The sequence below is a fragment of the Ovis canadensis genome, chromosome 9 (assembly GCF_042477335.2).
Source record: "Ovis canadensis isolate MfBH-ARS-UI-01 breed Bighorn chromosome 9, ARS-UI_OviCan_v2, whole genome shotgun sequence".
NCBI classification, from domain to species: Eukaryota; Metazoa; Chordata; class Mammalia; order Artiodactyla; family Bovidae; genus Ovis; species Ovis canadensis.
This window is the reverse complement of record NC_091253.1, coordinates 70,691,453-70,718,855: the sequence shown is the minus strand read 5'-3', so window position 1 is coordinate 70,718,855 and position 27,403 is coordinate 70,691,453. Positions and strand designations below refer to the sequence as shown.

The following is a 27,403-nucleotide window of genomic DNA, read 5'->3' as shown; positions in this document are numbered from 1 at the left end:
TTTGTATTTGTGTAGTATCAGTTGTGATGTCTCCTCTTTCATTTCTGATTTTGAATCTTAGAGTAGGTAAAGTTTTGTCCATTTTTCTTTTTTTTTGGGAAAAAACCCAGTTGTTTTTGTTGATTTTTAAAAAAAATTGTCTTCTGGATTCTATTTCATTTATTTCTGCTCAGATATTCTTTTCTTCCTTTGGCTTACTTTGGACTTTTTTTCTTTTTCTGATTTATAGTGTGAAGTTAGATTGTTTACGATTCTGATTTTCTTAATATATATGTTTACTGCTATAAACATCCAGAACATTTTTGCAGCATCCTGTAAGTTTTGGGATATCCTGTTTCCGCTTTTGTTTTGAGATAGTTTTTTATTTTCCTTTGATTTCTTTTTGACTCATGGGTTGTTCAACAGTATAGTGTTTAATTTCCACATTTTTGTAGATTTTTTAGGATTCCTCTTGTTACTTATTTCTATTTTTATATTGTTGTGGTCAGAAAAGATACTTGGTATGATTTCAGTCTTAACTTTGCTATGACTTGTTTTGTGGCCCTTTATATCATATCCTGGGGCTTTTTCCGTGTGCACTAGAGAATAATGCATATTCTGCTTCCATGAGACAGAATTTCCATAAATGTCTGGTCGGCCCATTTAGTCTAATGTATGGTTCAAATTCAACATTTCCTTGTTTATTTTCTGTCAGCATGATCTGTTCATTGTTGAGAGTGAGGTATTGAAGTTCCCCACTATTACTGTCTATTTTTCCCCTGAGATCTGTTAGTGTTTGCTTAAATTTATTTTGGTGCTTCAGTGTTGGGTGTCTATAATTGCTCTATCTTCTTGATTAATTGGCTCCTTTATCATTATGTATTGACCTTCTCTGTCTCTTTTTACTATTTTTTTGGCTTACAGTCTGTGTTGTCTGATTTAAATACAGCTACCCCTGCTTTCTTTTGGTTTCCACTTGCATGAAATCTATTCGTACATCGCTTTACTCTGAGACTCTGAGCTGAAGTGACTCTCTTATATGAAACATATATGTGCATGCTCAGTCATGTCCAGCTCTTTGTGACGCCATGGATTGTAGCCTGACAGGTTTCTCTATCCATGGGATTATCCCAGCAAGAATACTGAAGTGGGTTGCCATTTCCTCCTCCAGGGGATCTTCCTGATCCAGGGATCAAACCTGCATCTCCTGCATTGGCAGGCATATTCTTTATCGCTAAGCCACCTGGGAAACCCCATGAAGCATACAGTTGAGTTTTTAAAAAAATCCATCCACCCAGTCAGTGCTTTTTGATTGGTTCTCTTTGAAGTTATTATTGACATGTGAGGACTTGCTAACGCCTCTGGTTGTTTTGCATTTCCATTCTCCCCTCTCTGTTTCTACGTAGCTTTGGCTTTTTTTCTTTTTCTCAATCACTTATTTCTTTGAAAAGCTTTATCATTTGTGCTGAGCTATATGTTAGAAATCGAACACTGGAAATATCTTAATAGTCTGATTCTTGGAAACTTTTTGGAAAATGCAAAGAAATTATAAAGAAGATTAGGTCTGCAATGTGTGTGTGGAGTTAAAGCATTCACAATTTAGGCTTGATTAATGGGAACCCCCACTTACAAAGCTGAATACTTTTAACTGGTGATCTTCCATGGCGATGTGTTGTTTCCTCTTTTATCTTCTGTGCATCAACTCTAGGATTATTCCATGTGGTTACTGTGAGACTTACGGAAGACATCTCATAGATAAAAGTCTATTTTAAGCTGATAGCAACTTAACTTTGTTTATAGAGGTTTCAGACTTTTACTTCTTCATTTTATTTTTTTATGTCAATTTTGGTATTATAATTATGCCTCTTTTAATATTGGTATTAGTTGTAATTATAGTAGCTATAATTATTTTTAGTATTCTTTTCCTTTGACTTTTAGACTGTGGCTAAGTGGTTAACATGCCATGCAGTTACAGAATTAGTTTTCTAAGTTTGACTTTATATTTACCTTTTCCAGTATATTGTGTACTTTTGTATGTTTTTAGGTCATGTCATTTCAACGTGAGCTCCTTTCAACGTTTCTTACAGGTCTGGTGGTGATTGACTCCCTCAGCTTTTGTTTGCCTAGGAGTTTGTACTTCTCCATATATGAAGGATAACTTTGCCAGATAGAGTATTCTTGGCTGACAGTTCTTTTTTCTTAGAACATTAAGAATGTATCATTCCACTCTCTCCTGGATGGCTAGTTCTCTCCCAGGCCTGGGAAGTTCTTTGCCGCTGTTTCTTTAAATCTGTCGCCTTCTCCCTCTCCTCCTTCTGGACCTTGATTATTCTATTTTTGGCTGCACCGTGGTCTTTGCTGCTGCTTGGGCTTTTCTCTAGCTGTAGAGAGGAGGGGCTACTCTCTAGTTGTGGTGTGTGGGTTTCTCATCGTGGTGGCTTCTCTTGTCGTGAAACACAGACTCTGGAGGCCTGAGCTTCAGCAGTTGCAGCACATGGGTTCAGTAGTAGTGACGCATGGGCTTAGTTGCTCTGCAGCATGTAGAATCTTCCTGGACTAGGGATTGAACTCATGTCCCCTGCATTGGGAGGCAGATTCTTATCCACTGCACCACCAGGGAAGTCCCTGGATTCTGATTATTCTAATATTTGTTCTTCAGTGTTGTCCCATAGATCATGAATGCCTTCTCTTTTTTCCATTCTTTTTCTTTATTCCCTATAACTGGGTTATTCTTTATTTCCTATAACTGGGTTATTTTATAGTTATGGGTTACTCCTATAACTATAAAATTCCTATCCTCTACCTCACTTGTTGGTTTTCCAGGTGCTCTGCTCTACTGCAGATGTTCTAGCATTTTCCATTTCATTTATTAACTTCTTCAGCTCTAGAATTTCTGTTTGGTTCTTTTTTATGGTTTCTATTTCTGGTAAATATCTCATTTTGAACCTGTGTTTTTGCGCATATGTGTGTGTAATTTCATTGAATTGTCTTTCTGAGTTGGGTTATATTTTTCTTTTGGTAGCTCATTGAGTTTCTTCAGAACAGCTATTTTGAATTCTTTATCAATCATACTACAAAATTTCGTGTGTTGAGCTCTGTTATTAGAGGATTATATTTATCTTTTGGTGATAACATATTTGCTTGAAACTTTATGTTCCTTATAGTTTTGCATTGCTGCTTTTGCATTTGAAGAAGCAAACACCTCTTTAAATCTGTGCTAGTTACCTTCAGATAGGTATTCAATTCCCTGGTGCTAGTATTTTCTGGGGTTTTCTCTGCCTTTGTGTGGGTACACCTGTTCTATTCATCTTGCTCCCTCTTGTGGCAGAATTCTTAAACGCTTATTTCTTTGCAGGTTCTTAACAATTCACTATGCTGGCTCCTGGAAACCTCTCTTGTTTTCTAAAAGCTCAAGCTATAATTTTCCCCTTGCCCACAACCCCTTTGCTGTTTTCTAAGCACATTCACCATCTGCAGAGCTTCCTCTTGGAAGTGTGCAAGGAGCCGGCTGCAGAGTGGAGGGAGGTAGGTGGGCATGGGTTTAGCACTCTAGGTGTTGGGGGTGCCTGTGGACTTGGGTGGCTTCCCGGGTGGTGCTAGTGGTAAAGAACCCATCTGCCAGTGCAGCAGACATAAGAAACGTGGGTTCACGTCCTGGGTGGGGAAGATCCCCTGGAGAAGGGCATGGCAACCCACTCCAGTATTCTTGCCTGGAGAATCCCAGGAACAGAGGACTTGTAGGGAGCTCTCTGGCTGTGAGATTCCCAGAGGCTTCTGGGTGGGCTTCCTGCTGACTGTGTTCGCTTTAATGCCCCTTGACAGTCTTACTTGTCCCTCTGCTGATCTCCTCTCTCCTCTGAGACATGGACGTCCCACCTCAGTCCTCTTGGTGCCGCTGGAGACAGACAGGTTTCTTTAGCTGCGTCTTGCACCCCTGGGATAGCTGCGTTCTCGCTCACCACTCTCCTTTCTTCCTGTAGGGAGTTCACTTATTTCTGATAGGTAACCCCCATGTGGTGTTTGGGGTGGGGAGACTGGTGCTGGTCAGGTTCTTATTGTCTTGACTACATTCAGACACATTTTTTTCCTCAGATGAGGTACTGAAATCTTTCCTCAGGTACGCTGGACTAATACGTCTGCCTCTTTTTAAATCAAATTTATTTATTTATTTTTAAATGAAACAGAGATGAATATTTTTAATGATAAAAGGTACAGTTCACAAAGAAGATAAGACATCATAAACCGTTAGATACCTAACAATAAAGAAACAGAGATACATAAAGCAAATATCAGAAGAAATATAAGGGAAAAGAGAAAAAATATATAATATTTTATATTAAAAATTTAACTTTTCTATGAGACATATTTCTCTGAGAATATTCTATCAAGTGCAGAAAAAAGAATAGGAACATCTTGAATGATGTCATTAATAATTTAAATATGATACTTTTCTATTTATATTAGTAAAATGTCTCTCTTGACTGGGTTTCTGCCCTGTTCAGCCCTCTCCAGGCTTTTTCCTGACCACAAGACAGGAGTTGAGACAGATTTGCTGCTCAGCTGTTCCACTCTGTAATGAGGTCTGTCTGCTTGTTACCAGATACAGGAACCCACTCCAGTATTCTTGCCTGAAGAATCCCATGGACAGAGGAGCCTGGTGGGCCATGATCCATAGGATTGCCAAGAGTCTGACAGGACTGAAGCGACCATAGCATAGGTGAGTGAGACCCCTCCTGGTTCCCTTGGCAAATGTTGCTGGATCTCATAGCTCTGTTCTAGGCGCTGTGGTTCATGGATGGATGACCAATTCCTTGTTGAAAAAGGGGAACGAAAGGAGGAATGCCTTATACTGCCACAATGTTGTCACCCTGTCTGCAGTGGAATCTTTTTATATCCTATGCTCTCGAGATAATTACCACAGTCAAGGTTATTAACATATCCATTACCTTATGTAGTTAACGGTTTTTGTATGTGACAACAACTAAGATCTACTTTTTTTAGAAATTTAAGTATACAGTACAGTACTATTGAGTTGATAATATCACCATGCTGTATATTAGTCAGTCCTAAAGGAAATCAACTGTGAATATGCATTGGAAGGACTGATGGTGAGGCCCATACTTTGGCCACCTGATGTGAAGAGCTGATTCATTGGAAAAGACCCTGATGCTGGGAGAGATTGAGAGCAAGAGAAGGGGTCAGTAGAGGATGAGACGGTTGGATGGCATTATGGACTCAGTGGGCATGAGTTTGAACAAACTCTGGGAAATAGTGAAGAAAAGGGAAGCCTGGCGTGCTGCAGTCCATGGGGTCGCAAAGATTCGGACATGACTGAGCAATTGAACAACAACAATTTATTTACCCCATGTAACTAAAACTTTGTACCTTGTGACTAATGACCTCCTCGTTTTCCCCTCCCCCTCTCTGCTTCTATGAATTTGACTTTTTTTTAAAATTTCACTTATTTATTTTTATTTTTTGGCTGCGCTGGGTCTGAATTTGACTATTTTTTTAAAAACTTCACTTATTTTTATCTTTTGGCTGCGCCAGGTCTTCATTGCACACAGGTTTTTCTCTAGTTGCAGCAAGTGGACAGCACACTCTAGTTGCAGCGCGTGGATTCCTCACTGTGGTGGCTTCTCTTGTGGAGCACAGGCTCCAAGCGCTGGGGCTCAGTAGTCGCAGCCCGCGGGCCCCAGAGCTCGGGCTCAGCACGAGGGATCTTCCCAGACCACGGATGAAGCCATGTCCCCTGCATTGGCAGGTGAATTCTTAACCCTTGGACCTCCAAGGAAGTCCTGAATTTGACTATTTTAGATTCTGTATTTAAGTGGTACTAGATAGTACTAGTCTTTAAGTGTGGGACTTATTTTACTTAGCATAACGTCCTCCAGGTTCATTTCTGTTGTCACAAATAACAGAATTTCTTTTTTTTTTTTTTGAGGCTGAATGATGAATGATACTTCTGTGTTATATACACATCATATTTTCTTTGTCCACTCATCTGTCAGTGAAGGCTTCGGTTGTTCCACATCTTGGCTATTGTGAATAATGCTGCAGTGAACATGGGAGTTCAGGTATCACTTTGAGGTTCTGATTTCATCTCCTCTGGATTTATATCTCGAAGTGGGATTGCTGTATCATGGGGTAATTGTGTTTTTAATTTTCCATGACCTTCCATACTGTTTTCCATAATGCTTTACCAGTCTGCATTCCCACCAACAGTGTACAAGGGTCCCTTTTTCTACACATTTCCACATCCACAACTTCATCCAAATACCCTGTGCTTTACACAGAACCTGGTGTATAAAAGATACTTTACTTGCTGGATGACTATTAAAGGAGCGTTGTTAAACCTGCTACTCTGTTTGTTGTTATGTGATGTTGCTATGTTTTAAAACATTAGCCTGCAGTGTCAGTGGTGCCTTTTTGAGAATAATTAAAAAAAAATTTTTTTACTGAAGTTTGGCCGATTTACAATATTATGTTAATTTCTGCTGTACAAGCAGAGTGACATATATATATATTATATGGTTTATCACAGGATGCTGAATATAGTTCTTTGTGCTGTGCGTAAGTAGGACCTTGTTGCTTATCCATTTTCCATATAATAGTTTGTATCTGCTAACCCCAAACTCTCATGCTTCCCTCCCAAGCCCTCCTCTCCCTTGGCAACCCCAAGTCTATTCTCTGCCTGTGAGCCTGCTTCTGTTTCATAGATATGTTCATTTGTAGGACCTAATCATTTTATTCTGCAGCTGGGAAAGTACCCCAGCTCAGCTGACAGCACAGTAAGACCTTTTTCCTTGCTATCTGCATATGTGCACAGCTGCACGCAATGATGTCAGCCAGGGGTGCAATGAGCAATGCTGGCAGCCAAGGTCCGGAACAGCCGACTTTGCACAGAGTTAACAGAGAGAGAAAGGAATTGCAGGTCCAGGGAATGGCAGCAATGGAGGCTGTTTGTTTAGTTACTAAGTCATGTCTGACTCTCTTGTAACCCTATGGACTGTAGCTCACGAGGCTCCTCTGTCCATGGGATTTCCCAGGCAAGATTACTGGAGTGGGTTGCCATTTCCTTCTCCAGAGAATACTTCTTTTGGCCCCTAGAGGGAGCTCCATCCTCCTCTAGAGGTCCCCTCATCAACACTCTCCTCCATGATTTTGTTATTCCATTCCTAGAGATGGAGAAGGAAATGGCAACCCACTCCAGTACTCTTGCCTGGAAAATCCTACGGATGAAGGAGGCTGGTAGGCTACAGTCCACGGGGTCGCAAAGAGTCGGACACAACTGAGCAACTTTACTTCACATTCCTAGGGAGGGGCTTCCTTGGTGGCTCAGTGGTGAAACCTCATTGGCTGCCTGCCAGCATAGGAGCCATAGGAGCTACAGGAGACACAGGTCTGATCCCTGGGTCTGGAAGAAACCATGGAAGAGGAAATGGCAACCCAGTATTCTTGCCTGGAAAATGCCATGGAAAGAGGAGGCTGGCTGGCTACAATCCATAGAATCAAAGAGTCAGACGCAACCGAGCACACATACAAAAATAAAATTGTACCCTTAGCACCCAGCTGGGTGTGACATCTTCTTGGGCTTCCTGGGTGGCATTAGTGGTAAAGAACCTGCTTGCCAGTGTAGGAGACGTAAGATACATGGGTTCAATCCCTGGGTCAGAAAGATTCCCCTTGAGGAGGGCCTGGAAACCCACTCCAGTATTCATGCCTGGAGAATCCCATGGACAGGGGAGCCTGGCAGGCTGTGGTCTACAGCATCACAAAGAGTCAGACACCACTGAAGTGACTTGGCATGCACACGTGCGTGCCTACAGTAAAGAGCTGAAAATCTGCCAATGGCAAAGCATCTACTGGACATGCTTTTCGAGGTGCGACTTTCTCTCTTGATCAGACAGTCATAGAAAGACTGGTTCATGGCTATTGATTTCTGGAGCTGCCTCTCTCAGGAAGACCTTGAGATGTTGGATTTATTTACCTATTTAATATATATTATCTGGATGGTTGCCAGGCACAGATCTAAGGCTTGAAATTCAGCAATAAGCAAGTGATAGAAGATCACTATTTCCTAAAGAGGACACCCTGGTATATGGTTCCTTTTCTGCCTTGAGTTCAGTCGGTCAGTTGTGTCTGACTCTTTGCGACCCCATGAATCACAGCACGCCAGGCCTCCCTGTCCATCACCATCTCCCGGAGTTCACTCAGACTCACGTCCATCAAGTCCGTGATGCCATCCAGCCATCTCATCCTCTGTCGTCCCCTTCTCCTCCTGCCCCCAATCCCTCCCAGCATCAGAGTCTTTTCCAATGAGTCAACTCTTCGCATGAGGTGGCCAAAGTACTGGAGCTTCAGCTTGAGCATCATTCCTTCCAAAGAAATCCCAGGGCTGATCTCCTTCAGAATGGACTGGTTGGATCTCCTTGCAGTCCAAGGGACTCTCAAGAGTCTTCTCCAACACCACAGTTCAAAAGCATCAATTCTTTGGTGCTCAGCCTTGGTCTTTATAAAGAAACTCAGTAGAGGTCCAACCTCAGCAAGCATGCTATGTCCATGCTGCTGCTGCTGCTGCTAAGTCGCTTCAGTCGTGTCCGACTCTGTGCAACCTCATAGATGGCAGCCCACCAGGCTCCCCCGTCCCTGGGATTCTCCAGGCAAGAACACTGGAGTGGGTTGCCATTTCCTTCTCCAATGCAGGAAAGTGAAAAGCAAAAGTGAAGTCGTTCAGTTGTTTCCAACTTTTAGCGACCCCATGGACTGCAGCCTACCAGGCTCCTCCATCCATGGGATTCTCCAGGCTATGTCCATATCCTCTTCCTAATCTCAGGGAGTCTGGCCTCTACCACTCCAAAAGTGGTTGGTTCTTAAATACAAATTGCTACTGTGTTAACTTAAGATTCTTCCCGCCTCTCCCTGCCCCAGTTTCCCTGAACAAAGCTGAATAGGCCAGGGGTGGGAATATGATCAAACAAGCCAATCTGTAGGTCAGTTGATAGAATAAACTTTTCTGAGAATTTTGCCCAACAAGGACCAGTAATTAATTTTGACCCGTTAGATTCTTTTCCCTTGAAATTTGACTAAGATGCAAAAAGAATAGGTTCTTTGCGGGGTGGGGGAATATTACCCCAAGGTACATCAGTGCCATGAGGAAGCAAGAACTTTGAGTATGCAGGGGATAATCATCTCAATAGTACCTATATCTTACTGAGGTTAAAGGATTAAATCAAATACATATACAGTATTTATTGGACTTTACTTTTACCTCCAGACACATCCACAACTGGGCCTCATTTCTGCTTTGGCTCAGCCTCTTTATTCTTTCTGGAGCTATTTCTCTGCTCTTCCTCAGTAGCATACTGGACACCTACAGACCTGGGCGGCTCATCTTCCAGCTTCATATCTCTATGTCTTTTCATACCGTCCATGGGGTTCTCACGGCAAGAATTCTGAAGTGATTTGTGACTGAACAACAAGAACATATGCACTGTTTAGCACAGTCCTGAAATATATGGCTTTTATTTTCCCTGTTCTACAGATAAAGAAAACGAGTATACTAGAGTTCTCCAGAGAAACAGAACCAATAGGTGATTAGAGAGAGAGAGAGAAAGAAGAAAAAATCATTTATAAGGAATTGGTTCAGATAATTATGGAGGCTGAGAAGTCCCTTGACCTGCCAGCTGCAAGCTGGAGTCAAGGAAAGTCAGCGGTGTAGTTTCAGTCCAAGGCAGGAGGTGGCCTGTATCTCAGCTAGAAAATAATCAGTGTGATTTCTCCCTCACTCCATACTGTTGTCATTCCGTCGCTAACTCATGTCCCAGTCTTTGTAACCACGTGGACTGCAGCATGCCAGGCTTCCCCATCCTTCACCGTATCATCCTTGCCCCTTCTCCATGTTGGGGTGGGCAATCTGCTTTACTTAATCTCCTAATTCAATTGTTGATCTCATCCAGAAATACTCTCATAGACACACCCAGAATAATGTTTAACCAGCTATCCCACTTCCAAGGGCAAAGGAGAAGCCCCTAGTAGAAGGGGCAAAATTGCATTTAGAATCAAACCCCCTACCTGCCAGAGATACTCAGAGGGCTCAAACATACCTTGTGTGCACCAGGACCCAGAGACCCCCACAGAGACTGAGACAGAACTGTGTTTGGGTGTCTCCTGAGGTGGCACAGGTCAGCAGTGGACTGCTGCGGGGGCAGGGCCTCTGGGTGCAGTAGACCTGGGTGTGGCATAAGCCCTCTTGGAGGAGGTCACCGTTAACCCCACCATAGAGCCACCAGAACTTACACGGGACTGGGGAAACAGACTCTTGGAGGGCACAAACAGAACCTTGTGTGTATCAGGACCCAGGAGAAAAGAGCAGTGACCCCACAAGAGACTGACCCAGACTTGCCTGTGAGTGTCCAGGAGTCTCTGGCAGAGGTGAGGGTCAGCAGTGGCCTGCTGCAGGGTTGGGGGCACTGTCTGCAGCAGTGCATGCATGGGACATTTTGAAGGAGGTCACCATTATCTTCATTCCACCACAGTTTGGCCTCAGGTCAAACACTGGAGGGAACACAGCCCTGCCCTTCAACAGAAAATTGGATTAAAGATTTACTAAGCATGGCCCCACCCAATAGAACAAGACCCAGTTTCCCTCTCAGTCAGTCTCTCCCATCAGGAAACTTCATAAGCCTCTTATCCTTCTCCATCAGAGGGCAGACAGACTGAAAACCACAATCACAGAAAACTAACCAATCTGATCACATGGACCACAGCCTTGTCTAACTCGATGAAACTATGAGCCATGCCATGTAGGGCCACCCAAGATGGACAGGTCATGGTGGAGAATTCTGGCAAAAAGTGGTCCACTGGAGAAGGGAATGGCAAACCACTTCAGTATTCTTGCCTTGAGAACCCCATGAACAGTATGAAAAGGCAAAAAGATAGGACACTGAAAGATGAACTCCCCAGGTCAGTAGGTGCCCAATATGCTGCTGGAGATCAGTGGAGAAATAACTCCAGAAAGATTGAAGAGACAGAGCCAAAGCAAAAACAACACCCAGTTGTGGATGTTGCTGGTGATGTAAGTAAAGTCCAATGCTTTAAAGAGCAATATTGCATAGGAACCTGGAGTGTTAGGTCCATGAATCAAGGCAAATTGGAAGTGGTAAAAGGGGATGGTAAGAGTGAACAATTACATTTTAGGAATCAACGAACTAAAATGGACTGGAATGGGTGAATTTACTGTAGATGACCATTATAGCTACCAATGTGGGCAAGAATCCCTTAGAAGAAATGGAGTAACCGTAATAGTCAACAAGAGAGTCCAAAATGCAGTGCTTGGATGCAATCTCAAAAACGACAGAATAATCTCTGTTTGTTTCCAAGGCAAACCATTCAATATCACAGTAATCCAAGTCTATGCCCCGACCAGTAATGCTGAAGAAGCTGAAGTTAAACGGTTCTATGAAGACCTATAAGACCTTTTAGAACTAACACCCAAAAAAGATGTCCTTTTCATTATAGGGGACTGGAATGCAAAAGTAGGAAGTCAAGAGATACCTACAGGCAAATTTGGCTTTGGAGTACAGAATGAAGCAGGGCAAAGACTAACTGAGTTTTGCCAAGAGAATGCACTGGTTATAGCAAACACCCGCTTCCAACAACACAAGAGAAGACTCTACACATGGACATCATCAGATGGTCGATACCAAAATCAGATTGATTGTGTTCTTTGCAGCCAAAGATGGAGACGCTCTATACAGTCAGCAAAAACAAGACCAGGAGCTGACTGTGGCTCAGACCATGAACTCCTTATTACCAAATTCAGACTTACATTGAAGAAAGTAGGGAAAACCACTAGACCATTCAGATAGGACCTAAATCAAATCCCTTACAGTTATACAGTGGAAGTGACAAATAGATTCAAGGGATTAGATCTGACAGAGTGCCTGAAGAACTATGGAGGGAGGTTCGTGACATTCCACAGCATTCACGTGGAGGTGCTCCTATGTCTGTATGTATGAGTATTCATTTACTCAGTACCTTATGTGCTAGGATTCAGTGAGTGAGATATAGCCGCCTTTTCTGAAGTTTGTGATCTGTCTTGGGGAACAGACACATAAAGAGTAAATTTTATTATATTGAGACTAGTGTTATAGTAAAATTCCTTTCAGCTATAAGATTATTTGATTATATAATATGTAATATCAATCTGAATTTTTTTCAGGGGGCACCTATAAATAAAATAAATTTATAAATTTTAAAGATCCATTCAACCTGAGGGCTTTCAGAAAGGCTTGACAGGGAAAGCAGTGAAGACTGAGTAGCACTGAGATATGTACACTATCATGTGTAAAATGGGCTTTCCTGGTACCTCAGTTGGTAAAGGATCTGCCTTCAATGCATGAGACCCCGGTTCAATTCCTGGGTCAGCAAGATCCGCTGGAGAAGGGATAGGCTTCCACTCCAGTTTTCTTGGGCTTCCCTGGTGGTTTAGCTGGTAAAGAATCTGCCTGCGATGTGGGAGACCTGGCTTCGATCCCTGGGTTGCAAAGATCCCCTGGAGAAAGGATAACAGCTACCTACTCCAGTATCCTGGCCTCCTGGGGAATTCCATGGACTGTATGTATAGTCCACGGGGTCTCAAAGATTCGGACACAACTGGGTGACTTTCAGTTACACTTTCATGTGTAAAATAGCTATCTAGTGAGAAGATGTTGTGTAGCACAGAGAATTCAGCTTAGTGCTCTGTGATGACCTAGAGAGTGGGATGGGGGTGGGGAGAGAGGTTTAAGTGAGAGGGGATATATTCATATAGCTGATTCACTTTGTTGTACAGCATAAACCAACACGACGTTGTAAAGTAATTATCCTCCAAAAAAAAAAAGTGAAAAAACAGATATATGCCAGAGACAAAGAGGTATTCAATAAATGTTTCTTAAATCAGTAACATAAGGAAGTACCAGTCTTTCTTGATGCTGGTATATATAGTGTTGAGCCTTTATAAAAGCTGATTGCCCTATTTAAATTATGTGTGAAAGTGAAGTCACTCAGTCGTGTCTGACTCTTTGTGATCCCGTGGATTGTAGCCCACCAGGCTCCTCTGTGTCCACGGGATTCTCCAGGCAAGAATACTGGAGTGGGTTGCCATTTCCTTCTCCAGGGGAATCTTCCCAACCCAGGGATCGAACCCGGGTCTCCCGCATTGCAGGCAGACGCTTTAACCTCTGAGCTACCAGGGAAGCCCAAATTATGTGTACTCTGGTAGAAAAAGTCTTTTTGAAGCTTTATTCTAAAGTAGGCACAGTTGGCTAACTGAATGAATAAATGAATGTATTAATATCATAAACTGCTAAATGTAGGCCAAATGGATTTATGTTGCTCACACTAGAGCCTTGACAGTTATGATCAGGGTCCAGTAGCCTTGGTTTCATGCCCCCGGTCTTTCATTAAATCATCTCTAAGGACTTTCTAGAATTAAGCCAAGATCTAAAGGCCTTAACACTTTCCTAGCTTACATACTCAGTATTTGCTCAAGATTAACTGCCCTTTAGTGCTAATTTTCTGAGTATTTTCAGGCCCTTCCCCAAGAAGTCACAGGACGGGGTCATAACAAGAGCTGGGCCACTCTTTTCTTCATTCACACTTCATTAAGCTTGAGCATCACCATTACAGCAGAATAACTCCTGTTCTGACTTAACCCCAATGGGACCAATGTGTGTTTCTCCAATGGGGTTCATGGACCAGCAGCATCAGCTTAGCTGGACCATCACCTGCTTAGCATGCAGATTCCTGGCCCCACTCAAACCAACCAAGTAAAAGACTTTTTTTTTTGTTTGCGGCTAGAAAGTATGATTTTTAATAAGTACCCTAGGTGACTGTGATTATATAGGTCAAATCTAAGATGCATTAAAAAAGAAAGAAGAAATATGTACACCTTCTTTCTGTAGGTTCTGACTTTCTTAGCAGTTGTGCAGCCATACCAAAGCCCTTGTCCTAGGAGGCCACCCTTTACCTCATCCCTCTTCTCACCTGATAACTCTGTGATGTGTTATTAACCTTGTTTTATAAATGACACAGGCTTCTCTAATGACTCAACAGGTAAAGAATCCACCTGCAATGCAGGAGACACGAGATGTGGGTTCTATCTTTGAGTCGGGAAGATCCCCTGGAGGAGGAAAGTGGCAGCCCATTCCAGTAGTCTTGCCTGGAGAATTCCATGGACAGCAGAGCCAGGTGGGCTACAGTCCATGGGGTTGCAAAGAGTCAGACATGACTGAGCCACAATGGACACATATATAAATGACAAGATTGGTTGTAACAAGTTGAACGCTCTTAAAATTCATGTGTCCCTCAAGGCCTTTAGAACCGGAGGGTCTGTCTGATTTGAAGGATGTTAAGTGATTGTTCTAAATAACTTGCGGAGGACAGGCATATAGGCAGACATGACTGAAATCCCTGGGGTGCCATACGGTGGCATCTCCAGTGCTTGAGGAAGACCAGACTGTCAACTCTTGAGAAAAGTTTTTTGGTTTTTGATTTTTTTTTTAAACATAAGAAGCATTATACATTTATAGGGAAAATTAAAGTATTTTAGAAATAGGAGTTGGAAAATGAAAACTGCAACTATCAGGACATTACTGTAGTATCAGTCCACACCTGTTTAAAAGAGCTGCAAGTATATATATACACACACATGTATGTAAGCTGTATAAATGCATAGAGACAGGAAGGGAAAGGTGCTCAATGATTGACGATGGAATGAAAATGAGAGGGATAACATGAGATTTTGTTTGTTTTTGTTTGCTTTTCTTTTCTTCCCAACACCCGCCCCCCCCCAACCCCGCCCCACCCCGCCACCAACCGTGTAGCTTGGCAGCTTGTGGGATCTTAGTTTCCTGACCAGGGATTGAACCCCAAGCCCCGACAGTGAAAGTACCAAGCCCTAACCACTGGACAGCCAGTGAATTCCCAGTAAACTTTATTTTTTAGAAGAGTTTTATGTTGGCAGTGAAATGGAAGGTACAGAGACTTCTCATGTCTTCTGTGTCCCCGCACATGCATAGGCTGGTCTTATTATTATTGTCCCTCCCCAGAGCGAGGTGGTATATTTGTTACAACTGCTGAAGCTACATCGACACATCCTTGTCAATGACTCCAGAGTCTACACTAGGGTTTGCTCTTGGTGTTGTACATTCTGTGGGTTTGGATAAATGCAGCATGAGGTGTGTCCCTATGATAGTATCATACAGAGTAGTTTCACTGCCCTCCTCTATATTTATGTCTTTTAAAAAACTTATTTTTCTATGATGATGTCTTTTAAAACCAATTATATAATTTTTTAAGATCTTATAATTTTTCCTTGAGGAAAAGTTTCTGTGAGTTAGGTTTTTGTAAATTCCATATAGAAGTAATACCATTTAGTATTCATCTTTGTTCTAAATTGGAGTCTAGTTGTTTTACAGTGTTGTTTTAGTTTCTGCTGTACAATGAAGTGAATCAGCTATCAGTTCAGTTCAGTCGCTCAGTCGTGTCCGACTCTTTGCAACCCCACGAATTGCAGCACACCCGACCTCCCTGTCCATCACCAACTCCCGGAGTTCACTCAGACTCACATCCATCGAGTCCGTGATGCCATCCAGCCATCTCATCCTCTTTCCCCTTCTCCTCCTGCCCCCAATCCCTCCCAGCATCAGAGTCTTTTCCAACGAGTCAACTCTTCACATGAGGTGGCCAAAGTACTGGAGCTTCAGCTTTAGCATTAGTGCTTCCAAAGAAATCCCAGGGCTGATCTCCTTTGGAATGGACTGGTTGGATCTCCTTGCAGTCCAAGGGACTCTCGAGAGTCTTCTCCGACACCACAGTTCAAATGCATCAATTCTTCGGTGCTCAGCCTTCTTCACAGTCCAACTCTCACATCCCTACGTGACTACTGTGTATCCTCTGCTTTTCATGCCTCCTTCCCACCCTCCCATCCCAACCCTCTGAGTCATCACACAGCACCGTGCTGAGCTCCCTGTCTATACAACAGCTCCCCACTAGCCATCTGCTTTGTAGATGGTAGTATATTTATGTCAGTCCCGCTCTCTCAAGTCATCCCAGCATCCCCCGACATGTCCCCATGCCCATTCTCTGCGTCTGCATGTTGTCTGACTGACTTCCCTTACCATAATGCCCTTGAGGTCCATCCATATTGCAAATCACAGAATTCCCATCTTATGGCTGAATAGCATTCTACTATATATCACATCTCCCTAATCCATTCATCTGTTGATGGACACTTAGGCTGTTTCCATATGTTGGCTATTGTGAATAATGCTGCAGTGGACATGAGAGGGTGGATATCTCATTGATATCCTGTTTTAGTTTTTGGATTTATAAGTAGAATTGCTGGGTTATATATTATAGTAGTTCTGTTTTTAAGTTTTTGAGGAACCTCTCTGCTGTTTTCCATACTGGGTATAGCTATATTCATTTCCACAAACAGCATAGTCAGTCAGTTCAGTCTCTCAGTCATGTCCGACTCTTTGTGACCCCATGGACTGTAGCACGCCAGGCTTCCCTGTCCATCACCAACTCTCAGAGCTTGCTCATGTCCATCAAGTCAGTGATGCCATCCAACCATCTCATTCTCTGTCTTCCCCTTCTCCAACAGAGGATGAGATTCCCTTTACTAGGATTCCCTTTTTCTCCACACCCTTCCCAATACTTGACTCTTGTCTTTTTGGTGATCACTCTTCTGATATTTGTGAGGTGCTCTCATTGTGGTTTTGATTTGTATTTCCTTGATGATTAGTGATGTTGAGCACTTCATGTATCTCTTGGTCATTTAGATGTCTTCTTTGGAAAATGTTCAATTTTTCTTTCCATTTTAAATCTAATCATTTGTTTTTTGTTATTAAGTTATATATGAGTTTGTTATATATTTTGAATATTAATCCATTATGAGGTGTATGGTTTGATAATATTTTCTCCCATTCTGTGGGTTGCCATTTTTTTTTGATGTGCAGAAACTTTTAAACTTGATATAATGCCTCTTATTTATTTATGCTTTTGTTGCTTGTGCTTTTGGTGTCCTATCTGAAAAGCCATTCACAAGACCAATGTGAAGGAGCTTCTTTCCTATGTTTTCTTTTACAAGTTATATGATTTCCGGTCTTATGCTTAAGTCTTTAATCCATTTCAAGTTCATTTGTATGAGTAGTATAAGATAAAAGAGTTGAATTTCATTTTTCTGCATGTGGTTATCCAGTTTTCTCAGCACTATTTATTGAGAAGAGTGTCCTTTCCCTGTTGAGGATTATTTGCTCCCTTGTCTAACAGTATTTGGTTATATATACGGGAGTTTATTTCTAGGGTCTTAATTCTGTTCTCTTGGTCTATATGTCTGTTTTTATGCTAGTACCATACTGTGTTGACTACTGTAACTTTGTATTAATGTTTGAAATTAGGACGTGTGATGCCTCCAGCTTTGTGGAATCTAAAAATTTGAATGCACAATTTCTCACTAGCATGCCATGCTGTATAATAGCATTTTACCCACAGTGGAACTTCTTTCAAAATTGGAATCAGTCCTCTCAAACCCCACCACTGCTTTATCAACTAAGATTACATAATATTCTAAATCCCTTTGTCATCATTTCAACAGTCTACAGCATCTTTGACAAGAGTAGAGTCCATCTTAAGAAGCTACTTTTTTGCTCACTCTTAAGAAGCAACTCCTCATCCATTAAAGTTTTGTCATGAGATTGCAGCAGTTCAGTAACTCTCATGAGATTCCAGCAATGCAGTCACATCTTCAGGCTCCACTTCTAATTCTAGTTGTCCTGTTAGTTCTACCACATCTGTAAGTACTTCTTCCACTGAAGTCTTGAGCCCCTCAAAGTCATCCATGAAGGTTAGAATCAGCTTCTTCCAAATTCCTATTAATGTCGATGTTTTGACCTCTTCCCATGAATCACAGATGTTCTTAATGGCATCTAGAGTGGTGAATCCTTTCCAGAAAGTTTTCAGTTTACTGTTCCCAGATCCATCAGTGTATTCATTGTCTATGGTAGTGATAGCTTTACAAACTGTATCTCTTAAATAGTAAGACTTGAAAGTCTTAATTACTCCTTGATCTATGGGATGCAGAAAGGATGTTTATTAGCAGGCATGAAAACAACATTAATCTCATTATTTATCTCCCTCAGAGCTCTTGGGTGACCAGAAATGCTGTCAATGAGCAGTAATATTTTGAAAGAATTTTTTTTTTTTTTTCTGAGCAGTAGGTATCAGCAGTGGGCTTAAAATGTGCAGTAAACCATGTTGTAAAGAGATGTACTGTCATCCAGGCTTTGTCCCATTTATAGCACATAGGCAGAGCAGACAGATCATCCTTCAGGACCCTAAGAATTTTGCCATTTTGGAATGGTAAATGAGCATTGGCTTCAGCTTAAGGTCACCAGCTACAGTAGCCCCTAAGTAGAGAGTCAGCTTATCCTTTGGATGTTTGAAGCCAGACACTGACTTTTCTCTAGGTATGAAACCACTGGATGGTGCTTTTTCCCAATATAAGGCTGTTTTATCTGCATTTAAAATCTGTTGTCTAGTGAGCTTGTGGTCATACTCAGTCCCTCAGTCATGTCTGACTCTCTGTGCCTCCGTGGAGTGTAGTCTCCTCTGTCCATGAGATTTCCCAGGCAAGAATACTGAAGTGCGTTGCCATTTTCTACTCCAGGGGATCTTCCCGACCCAGAGATCGAACCCATGTCCCCTGCATCGGCAGGCAGATTATTTACCACCGCCCCACCTGGGAAGCCTGCTGTCTAGTGTGACCACCTTCACTAATGATCTTCACTGGATCTTCTGAATAACTTGTTGCAGCTTCTGTATGAGCACTTGTTTCCTCACCTTGCACTTTATGCTATGGAAATGACTTCTTTCCTTATGAACCTCTGTTAGTTTCAAACTTTTCTTCTGTAGCTTCCTCACCATTCTGAGCCTTCATAGACTTGAAGAAAGTCAGGGCTTTGCTCTGGATTAGGCTTTGGTTAAAGGCAATGTTGTGGCTGATTTGATTTTTCCAGACCACCAAAACTTTCTCCCTATCAGCAATAAGGCTGTTTCACTTTCTTACAGTTGGTGTGTTCACTGGAGTAGCACTTTTAATCCTCTTCAAGAACTTTTCTTTTTGTGTTCATAACTTCATAATTGGGCTCACTGTGCAGAAGACCTAGCTTTTGGGCTATCTCAGCTTTTGACATGCCTTCCTCACTAAGCATTATCATTTCTAGGTTTTGATGTAAAGTAACAGACATGTGACTCTTCCTTTCTGTGAACACTTAGAGGGTATTGTAGGGTTTTTAATTGGCCTAATTTCAATATTGTTATTTCTTTGGGAATAGGGAAACCCGAGGAGAGGCAGAGAAACAGGATTGACTGACCAGTGGGTGGAGGAGTCAGAACTTGCACATATATCCATTAAATTTGTGATCTTATATGGGGTGGTTTGTGGCACCCCAAAGCAATTACAATAGTAATATCGGAGATCACCATAACGAATATAATGAAAAAGCTTGAAATATTTCAAGACTTACCAAAACGTGACACAGAGACAAGTGAGCAAATTCTTTAGGAATAATTGGTGCCAATAGACTTCAACACAAGTCTGCCAGAAACCTTCAGTTTGTTAAAAAAAAAAAAATACATCTGTGAAGCACAAAAAGTGAAGTGCAATAAAATAAGATATGCCTGTATAGATGTTTGATGCTTTAAATTTCTCAGTTCTTTTTTGATTGTATGCCATATATTTTGACATGGTGTTTTTCATTTTCTGTTATCTCAAAACACTTTGTAATTTCCCACTTGGTTGGGTTAGCATGTATTGTTTGCTTTCCAAATTTTTTCGTTTCTAAATATTTGGAGATTTTCTTGATACCATTTTTAATGGATTTCTAATATAATTCTGTTGTTTAGAGAGCATACTTTGTATATTTTGAAAGTTTTTAAATTTATTGAGACTTGTTATATGGAACAGAATGTGATCTGTTTCTGTAAATACTCCATGAGCATTTGTAAAGATGTTTTCAGCTGTTGCTAGGTCACGAGCTCTATAAATATCAGTTGGGTCAAGTTGGTTGATAGTCTTGTTCAAGTCTTCTATATCCATAATATATTAGTCTGGGTTCTCTAGAGAAACAGAACCAATAAAGTACATATAAGAAGAGATTTATTAAAGGAATTGACTATTGTAGTTATGGATGCAAAAAGTCCCACAATCTGCCTCTGTGAGCTGGGGAACCAGGAAAGCTGGTGATATAGTTCAGTCTTGTCCAAAAGCCTAAGAACCTGGAGGCTGGTGGTTGAAGTCTTAGAATCTGAAGGCCTGAGAACTAGGAGCTTCAATGTCTGAGGGCAAGAGAAGATAGATATTTCAGTTCAAGAAGAGAGAGGGAATTCACCCTTCCTTTACATTTTTGTTCCATTGAGACCCTAAAGGAATTAGGTGATGCCCATCCCCTGGTGCAATGCAGGAGACCTAGGCTCAATCCCTGAGTTGCGAAGATCCTCAGGAGAAGGGAATGGTGACCCACTCCAGTATTCTTGCCTGGAGAATTCCATGGACAGAGGAGCCTGGTGCGCTATAGTCCATGGGGTCACAAAGAGTCGGACATGACTGACTAACGCACACACATCCCATGGAAAGGCATCATTGGAAGGATTTCATTGGAATGGCTGATGCTAAAGCTGAAACTCCAATACTTTGGCCACCTGATGCAAAGAGCCAACTCATTAGAAAAGACTCTGATGCTAGGAAAGATTGAAGGCAAGAGAAGGGGGTGACAGAGGATGAGATGGATGGATGGCATCACAAATTCAATTGACATGAGTTTGAGCAAACTCTGGGAGACAGTGAAGGACAGGGAAGCCTGGCGTGCTGCCCTTCTTGGGGTCACAAAGAGCTGGACACGACTCAGTGACTGAACAGCAACAGCAGTGCCATTGGTGACATCATCTTTACTCAGTCTATTGGCTAAAATGCTAATCTTTTCTGAAAAGACTCTCCAGACACATCCAGAAATAATGTGTGTGAAGCGCTATGAAGTGAAGTGCAATAAAACTAGGTATGCCTAAACTATCATATAGAGTATTTTCACTGCCCTAAAAGCCCTCTGTGCTCTGCCTATTCATCTCCCTGTATCCACTGCAACCACTGATCTTTTTATTGTCTCTATAGTTTTGCTTTTTCCAAAATATCATATAGTTGGAATCATCGAGGATGTAGCTTTTCCAGATTGGTTTCTTTCACTTAGCAATAGGCACTTAAGGTTCCTCCGTGTCTTTTCCTAGCTTAGTAGTTTATTTATTTTTTAAAATCTTTATTTATTTGGCCGCAGCAGGTCTTGGTTGGGGCACACAGGATCTTTGGTCTTTGCTGTGGCGTGCGGGGCGTCTCTAGCTGCGGCATGTGAACTTGTAGTTGAGGCACGTGAGCTCTATTTCCCTGACCAGGGATCCAACCCTGGCCCCCTGCATTGGGACCACAGAGTTTTAGCCACTGGACCATCAGGGAAATCCCACTTTGCTTATTTTTAGCACTGACTTTATTTTTTGGGGCTCCAAAATCACTGCAGATGGTGACTGCAGCCATGAAATTAAAAGACGCTTACTCCTTGGAAGGAAAGTTATGATCAACCTAGACAGCGTATTAAAAAGCAGAGACATTACTTTGTCCACAAAGGTCCGTCTAGTCAAGGCTGTGGTTTTTCCAGTAGTCATGTATGGGTGTGAGAGTTGGATTATAAAGAAAGCTGAGCACCGAAGAATTGATGCTTTTGAACTGTGGTGTTGGAGAAGACTCTTGAGAGTCCCTTGGACTGCAAGGAGATCCAACCAGTCCATCCTAAAGCAGATCAGACCTGGGTGTTCACTGAAGGACTGATGTTGAAGCTGAAACTCCAATACTTTGGCCACCTCATGTGAAGAGTTGACTCATTGGAAAAGACTCTGATGCTGGGAAAGATTGAGGGCAGGAGGAGAAAGGGACAACAGAGGATGAGATGGTTGGATGGCATCACTGACTCAATGGACATGGGTTTGGATAGACTCCAGGAGTTGGTGATGGACAGGGAGGCCTGGCGTGCTGTGGTTCATGGGGTCACAAAGAGTTGGACGTGACTGAGCAACTGAACTGAGTAGGTGTATAGTGGTACCGCACTGTTGTTTTAATCTGTGTCTCCTTGATGCTGTATGGTAAGCATCATTTCATATGCTTATTTGCCATCTGTTTATCTTCTTCAGTTTGTCAAGATCTTTGGCCCATTTTTAAATTGAGTTGCTTATTTTCTTACCATTGATTTTTACGAGTTATTTGTATATTTAGTGTAACAGTCTTTTGTTAGATATGTTTTTTGGGAAGATTTCCTCCCAATTTGTGGCTTGTCTCCTAATTCTCTTCAAGTCACATTGTTTTCCCTCTGAGAGTTAAAATATTTTCATCTCTATTCTCCTGGCTTTGCCTTGTTTTCAGTATGTGATCTTCTGTCTTCTTTTCTGTTTATCTCTACTTAGTGGTTTTTTTTTTTTGGCCACACCGCACAACTTGGGGGATCTTATGGGATCTTAGCGGATCTTAGTTTCCCAACCAGGGATCGAACCAGTGTCCCCTGCAGTGGAGGCATAGAGTCCTAACCACTGGACCACCAGAGAATTCCCTAATTTATTTCCTGAATCACATTCAGTTGCTTGTCTGATTTTTCATTTCAGACATTATAGTTTACACTTCTAGATGTTTGATTGGGGTCTTTAAAATTCTTTTCCCTATCTCTCTGAAATGTGCTTCATCTTCCCTCTAGCTCTTAAAATAATGGGATATATTCTATTAACTGCCTTAATGCCCCTCTCTACTAATTCTGTATGTCATTTTGGGCCTGTTTCCATTGATTTCTTTTTCTTTTTGTCATGGGTTGTATTTCCTGCTTCTTTGCAGGCTTAGAATTTTTTTTTAATTGGATTCCATATACTGACTGTTACATCTTGTTGAATGACTAGATATTTTTGTACTGCTAAGAATATTTTTAAAATACAGTTGAGCTCCTTGGAAGAAATTTAATCCTTCTAAGTATGTATTTTTTAAGCATTGTTAGGTAAGACCAGAGCAATATTTAGTCTAAGGCAAATTCTGTCCCACTATTGAGACAGATGTGTTTTGAGTATCAGCACAGTACCCTGTAAATTATTATATTCTCTGTTCTGGCTGGTAGGAACTGTATTTTAGCCCTGTTTGAATTCCAAGTGTTCTTCCCTGCAATGCTTTCACATGGTTCTTTTCCTGCCCTTGGTAGTTTATTTACATGCATGTGCTGACTGTTACTCAGTTAAAGACTCGAGGAATGTCTCCTGCCGATCTCTGAAGCTTGTTCTCTGCTTCTCATTCATCTCTGGCTCTCTGTCCTCTGAATTCTAGTCTCTGGACTTCCTAATTCATCTCCTCCTTCCCGAAGGTTTGCTGAGTTCTTCCTGGGTTCCTTTTTCATACGCTGGAGCCTGGAAAGTGTCTCCAGACAGAACACCGTGGCAGTTAGAGGAAATTTTTTCTTCCAGCTCTCAGGGAACATCGTCCTTTGTTGCTGATGTACAGTGACTTGAAAGCAATTGTTTTCTGTATAGTGTCCTGTTTTTCAGTTATTTCAGGCGAAAGAGTATTAGTTGCTGCTATTCTATCTTGGTTAGAAACATAAGTTACTTAAAATTTTTCTAATTTAATTTTTATGCATACATTTCTTTTTATGTTCTTTTCCATTATGGTTTATCCCAGGAGATTGGTATAGTTCCCTGTGCTATACAGTAGGACGTTGTTTATTCATTCTAAATGGAATAGTTTGCGTCTACCAACGCCAGCTCCCAGTCCAAACCTCTCCCTTTCACCTTCCCCACAACAGCCACACGTTACTTCTGTATGTCTGTGGTCTGTTGCTATCTTGTAGGTAGGTTCATCTGTGTCATATTTTAGATTCCACATATAAGTGATATCATATGCTATTTCTCTTTCTAACTTATTTCAGTTCGCGTGATAAAATCTAGTTGCATCCTTGTGGCCGCAGATGGCATTATTTCATTCTTTTTTATGGCTGAGTAGAGAAATAGAAGTTTCTCAAGTGTAGTGCTTTTGAGACGTTATTCCTGAACTGTTAGTAAACTTTGGAAAGGAATAGCTAGAGGAAAGAGGTCAATCATGGTTTAGTTTCCAAAGAAGGGGAGGAGATGCGTGGATATGCGTAAGGTGAATCCAAATGTGAATATTAGGATTATTGGACTATTAGGAATGAGTCTTCTCTTTTTGATGGTGGACATTCTATGGACCAAGATGAAATCATTTTTACTTCAAGTCTCACCACTAGATGGGGCTATGTGGGAGAAAAAAAATACCTGGGGAGATGGGTCTTCCAAATCTGGGGGCAGTTCTCTGTATTCAAGGGGCTTCCCGGAGGCTCAGACAGTTAAGAATTCACCTGCAGTGCAGGAGACTTGGGTTCGATCCCTGGGTCAGAAAGATCCTCTGGAGAATTCAAAATGGATAACCAACAATGACCTACTGTATAGCACAGGGAACTCTGCTCAATGTTATGTGGCAGCCTAGATGGAAGGGGAATTGGGGAAGAATGGATACATGTGTTTGTATGGCTGAGTCGCTTTGCTGTGCACTTGAAACTATCACAGTTAATTGGCTATACTTTAATCTTCAATATAAAATAAAGTTAAAAATAAATAAAATAGATAAAAGCAAGGTCATACTGTATAGCACAGAGAACTATATTCAATATCCTATAATATACTATAATGGAAAAGCATGAAAAAGGATATATGCATATACACACGCATATATATATATATATTTATGAATTGCTTTGCTGTACACCAGAAACTAACACAGCATTGTAAATTAACTGTACTTCAATGTAAGAAAAATAAGAAAAAGAATGTAGAAGAAGTAATAAACCTCTATGTACCCTTCAAAAAAAATTAGGGGCCGTTGGGTATATGTTGGATCAGACCTTATGCTCTCTGGAGCCTCTTCTGTGGGATAATAGTTATTATTCATGACAATGGCAACTATTACTTCTTGAGTACTTGCTATGTGCCAGAATTCCTGAGATGGTTGGATGGCATCACTGACGCGATGAACATGAGTTTGAGTAGGCTCCGGGAATTGGTGATGGACAGGGGAGCCTGGCGTGCTGCAGTCCATGGGGTCACAAAGAGTTAGACACTACTGAGCGACTGAACTGAAGTGACATAATATATGTAAATACACAACAATCTCTGTGGGTAGGTATTTTATCATCATTTTCTAAATGAAGGAATCAGAGTTCAGATAGATAAAATGACCCATGTCTCTTGGGTATTGAAAATTATAGTTGGGATTTAAACCCAAATCAGTATTATCCCAAAGCCAAAATGCTTATATACTATGGCATGCTGAAGGAACTCTAGCTGGCTACTTTAGTTTCCTCTGCAGAAGATGCCAAGGGACTAAGAATTTGGGATGTTTTTTGGTACCCAAATTCCACAAAGCATCTTGAGGAGGAAGTTGTCATGTAACCAGTATTGGCCTGGCTTGAATCAGTCCTGGAAAAGACAAACTAAGGGACTTGATGGAGCTCTCATTCATCATGAATTCATTTGGACATCCAAGGCATGGTCTGGATTTTACCCTTTGAAATCTAAACTCACCTTAGACAGATTGTCAGGTTTCCTCTAGAAGGCATCTCATGTTTATCCAAGGCCTGGGGGAGAGTTGGTCAGGATGTCAAGTAGTTTCACTTTAGCAAGTTCTTTCTATCCTATGTCAATAGAATCAAGAAAATTGAATTATTATCTTGTGTAAGAGTTCAGAGCCTCAGTTGTTAAGGCTAGGATTTAATTTAATTCAATAGACATTATTGCTATTCAGTGCTAATTCAGTGCTCTATCTACACCAGGCACTTAGGTTGGGAAATCGAAGAGGTGTAAGACATAGACCACACCCTAGAGGAAATCAAAGTCAAGTTGGGGAGATGGATGCGTATCCCATGGATAGAGGAGCCTGATAGGCTGCAGTCCATGGGGTTGCTAAGAGTCAGACATGACTGAGCAACTTCACTTTCACTTTTCACTTTCATGCATTGGAGAAGGAAATGGCAACCCACTCCAGTGTTCTTGCCTGGAGAATCCGAGGGGCGGGGGAACCAGGTGGGCTGACGTCTATGGGGTCCCACAGAGTCAGACACGACTGAAGTGACTTAGCAGCAGCAGATTAAGTACAACAGAACATATGCACAGAAGACTATGAGGGTTCAACAGAGGGGCCGGTGATCCTGGCCTGAGGTTGGGAATGTTAGACCAGCACTCTTCAGCTGGTTTCAGGAGCCGTGTTCAGAGTTTCAAGACCTTTAACTCATTATTGACTGGGCTATTCTTGCAGAAATTAATGCCTATGGCTCACGATTTTTATTTTGGTTGGCCCCAAATTAATTGTTATTTCACTAACACTTTGTGGGTTATTATATTCAGTAGTTACACCTGACACACCTGTAAAGTCTTCCAATTTTTTGTGAAACATTGTCTTCAAACCACTCCGCCAGGGTCCAGCCCCTGTAGGATCCAGAGAAACCCAAAGGAGAAATGGCGTCGGCGATTGATTTAGAGAGAGAAGGAAAAAATGTTATAGATAAAAAAATAGAGGAGAAAAAGAGGCTGATATTTCTTGGTTTACATAGAAAGCCAATAAAACTCCGAGACAAGACGTTTGCCCTGTTCACGGAGGCCACAGGTGCCCTCCAGGTCTCCCGAGGGAGTGAAGACACAGAACGTCTTCTCGTTCAGGTCTTAGAAACCCGGGCAGATAAGTGAACGCAGGGAGCCCCCATGCTCCAAGGGATCAGCCTGAGAAAGAGAGGGAGAGGGAGAGAGAGAGAGAGAGAAAGAAAGAAAGAAGAAAAAACACAGGGTGACCAAGCTTCTGCGAGGCCCAAAAGCTTTATTTTTCCAAAGGTACTTTTATACCTTGCCTTATACATAGAGGGAAATGAAAGATGCAAGGTCATACAGAGTCAGCCCAAACATTCCAGCAGTTTCGCCCTTATCGAAACCAGGATTTTTCTGCATACCTTTCCCACAAATGATGTTGTGTACAGTATCTTCTGGCCTTGGAGGCCTGTGAACATTTTATGACCCTTTTTTGATAAAGGCTGCTCAACCAGAAAACTTATTTTCCCTCAAAGTGTTTTTTCTTTATGTTTCTAATCTATGTCAGCCTCAGAAAATGCCGAACAGAGTTAACGTTTTTCACAGAGCAAAGGTGCAGTGAGTTACAAGAAAGAACCAATTAGCTCAAAAGTCTGATATGGTTAAATTCAAGGCTACACGTGTTTTTCTTGCATTCTCACTATGTTAACTAATGCATTCC

The 27,403-nt window shown here is 41.7% G+C and overlaps 1 protein-coding gene across 1 annotated transcript in view; it reads left to right on the top strand.

Annotated features, from left to right (window-relative positions):
* UTP23 (UTP23 small subunit processome component) overlaps window positions 1-6,341 on the top strand; it is a 43,273-nt gene extending 36,932 nt beyond the window's left edge. Inside the window, exons 4-5 of the mRNA XM_069600362.1 lie at window positions 4,580-4,696; window positions 5,924-6,341. Of these exons, the coding sequence (XP_069456463.1) occupies window positions 4,580-4,691 (112 nt within the window). The 3' untranslated portion in view covers window positions 4,692-4,696; window positions 5,924-6,341. The remainder of the gene's footprint in view (window positions 1-4,579; window positions 4,697-5,923) is intronic.
* The last annotated feature ends 21,062 nt before the right edge of the window (window positions 6,342-27,403 follow it).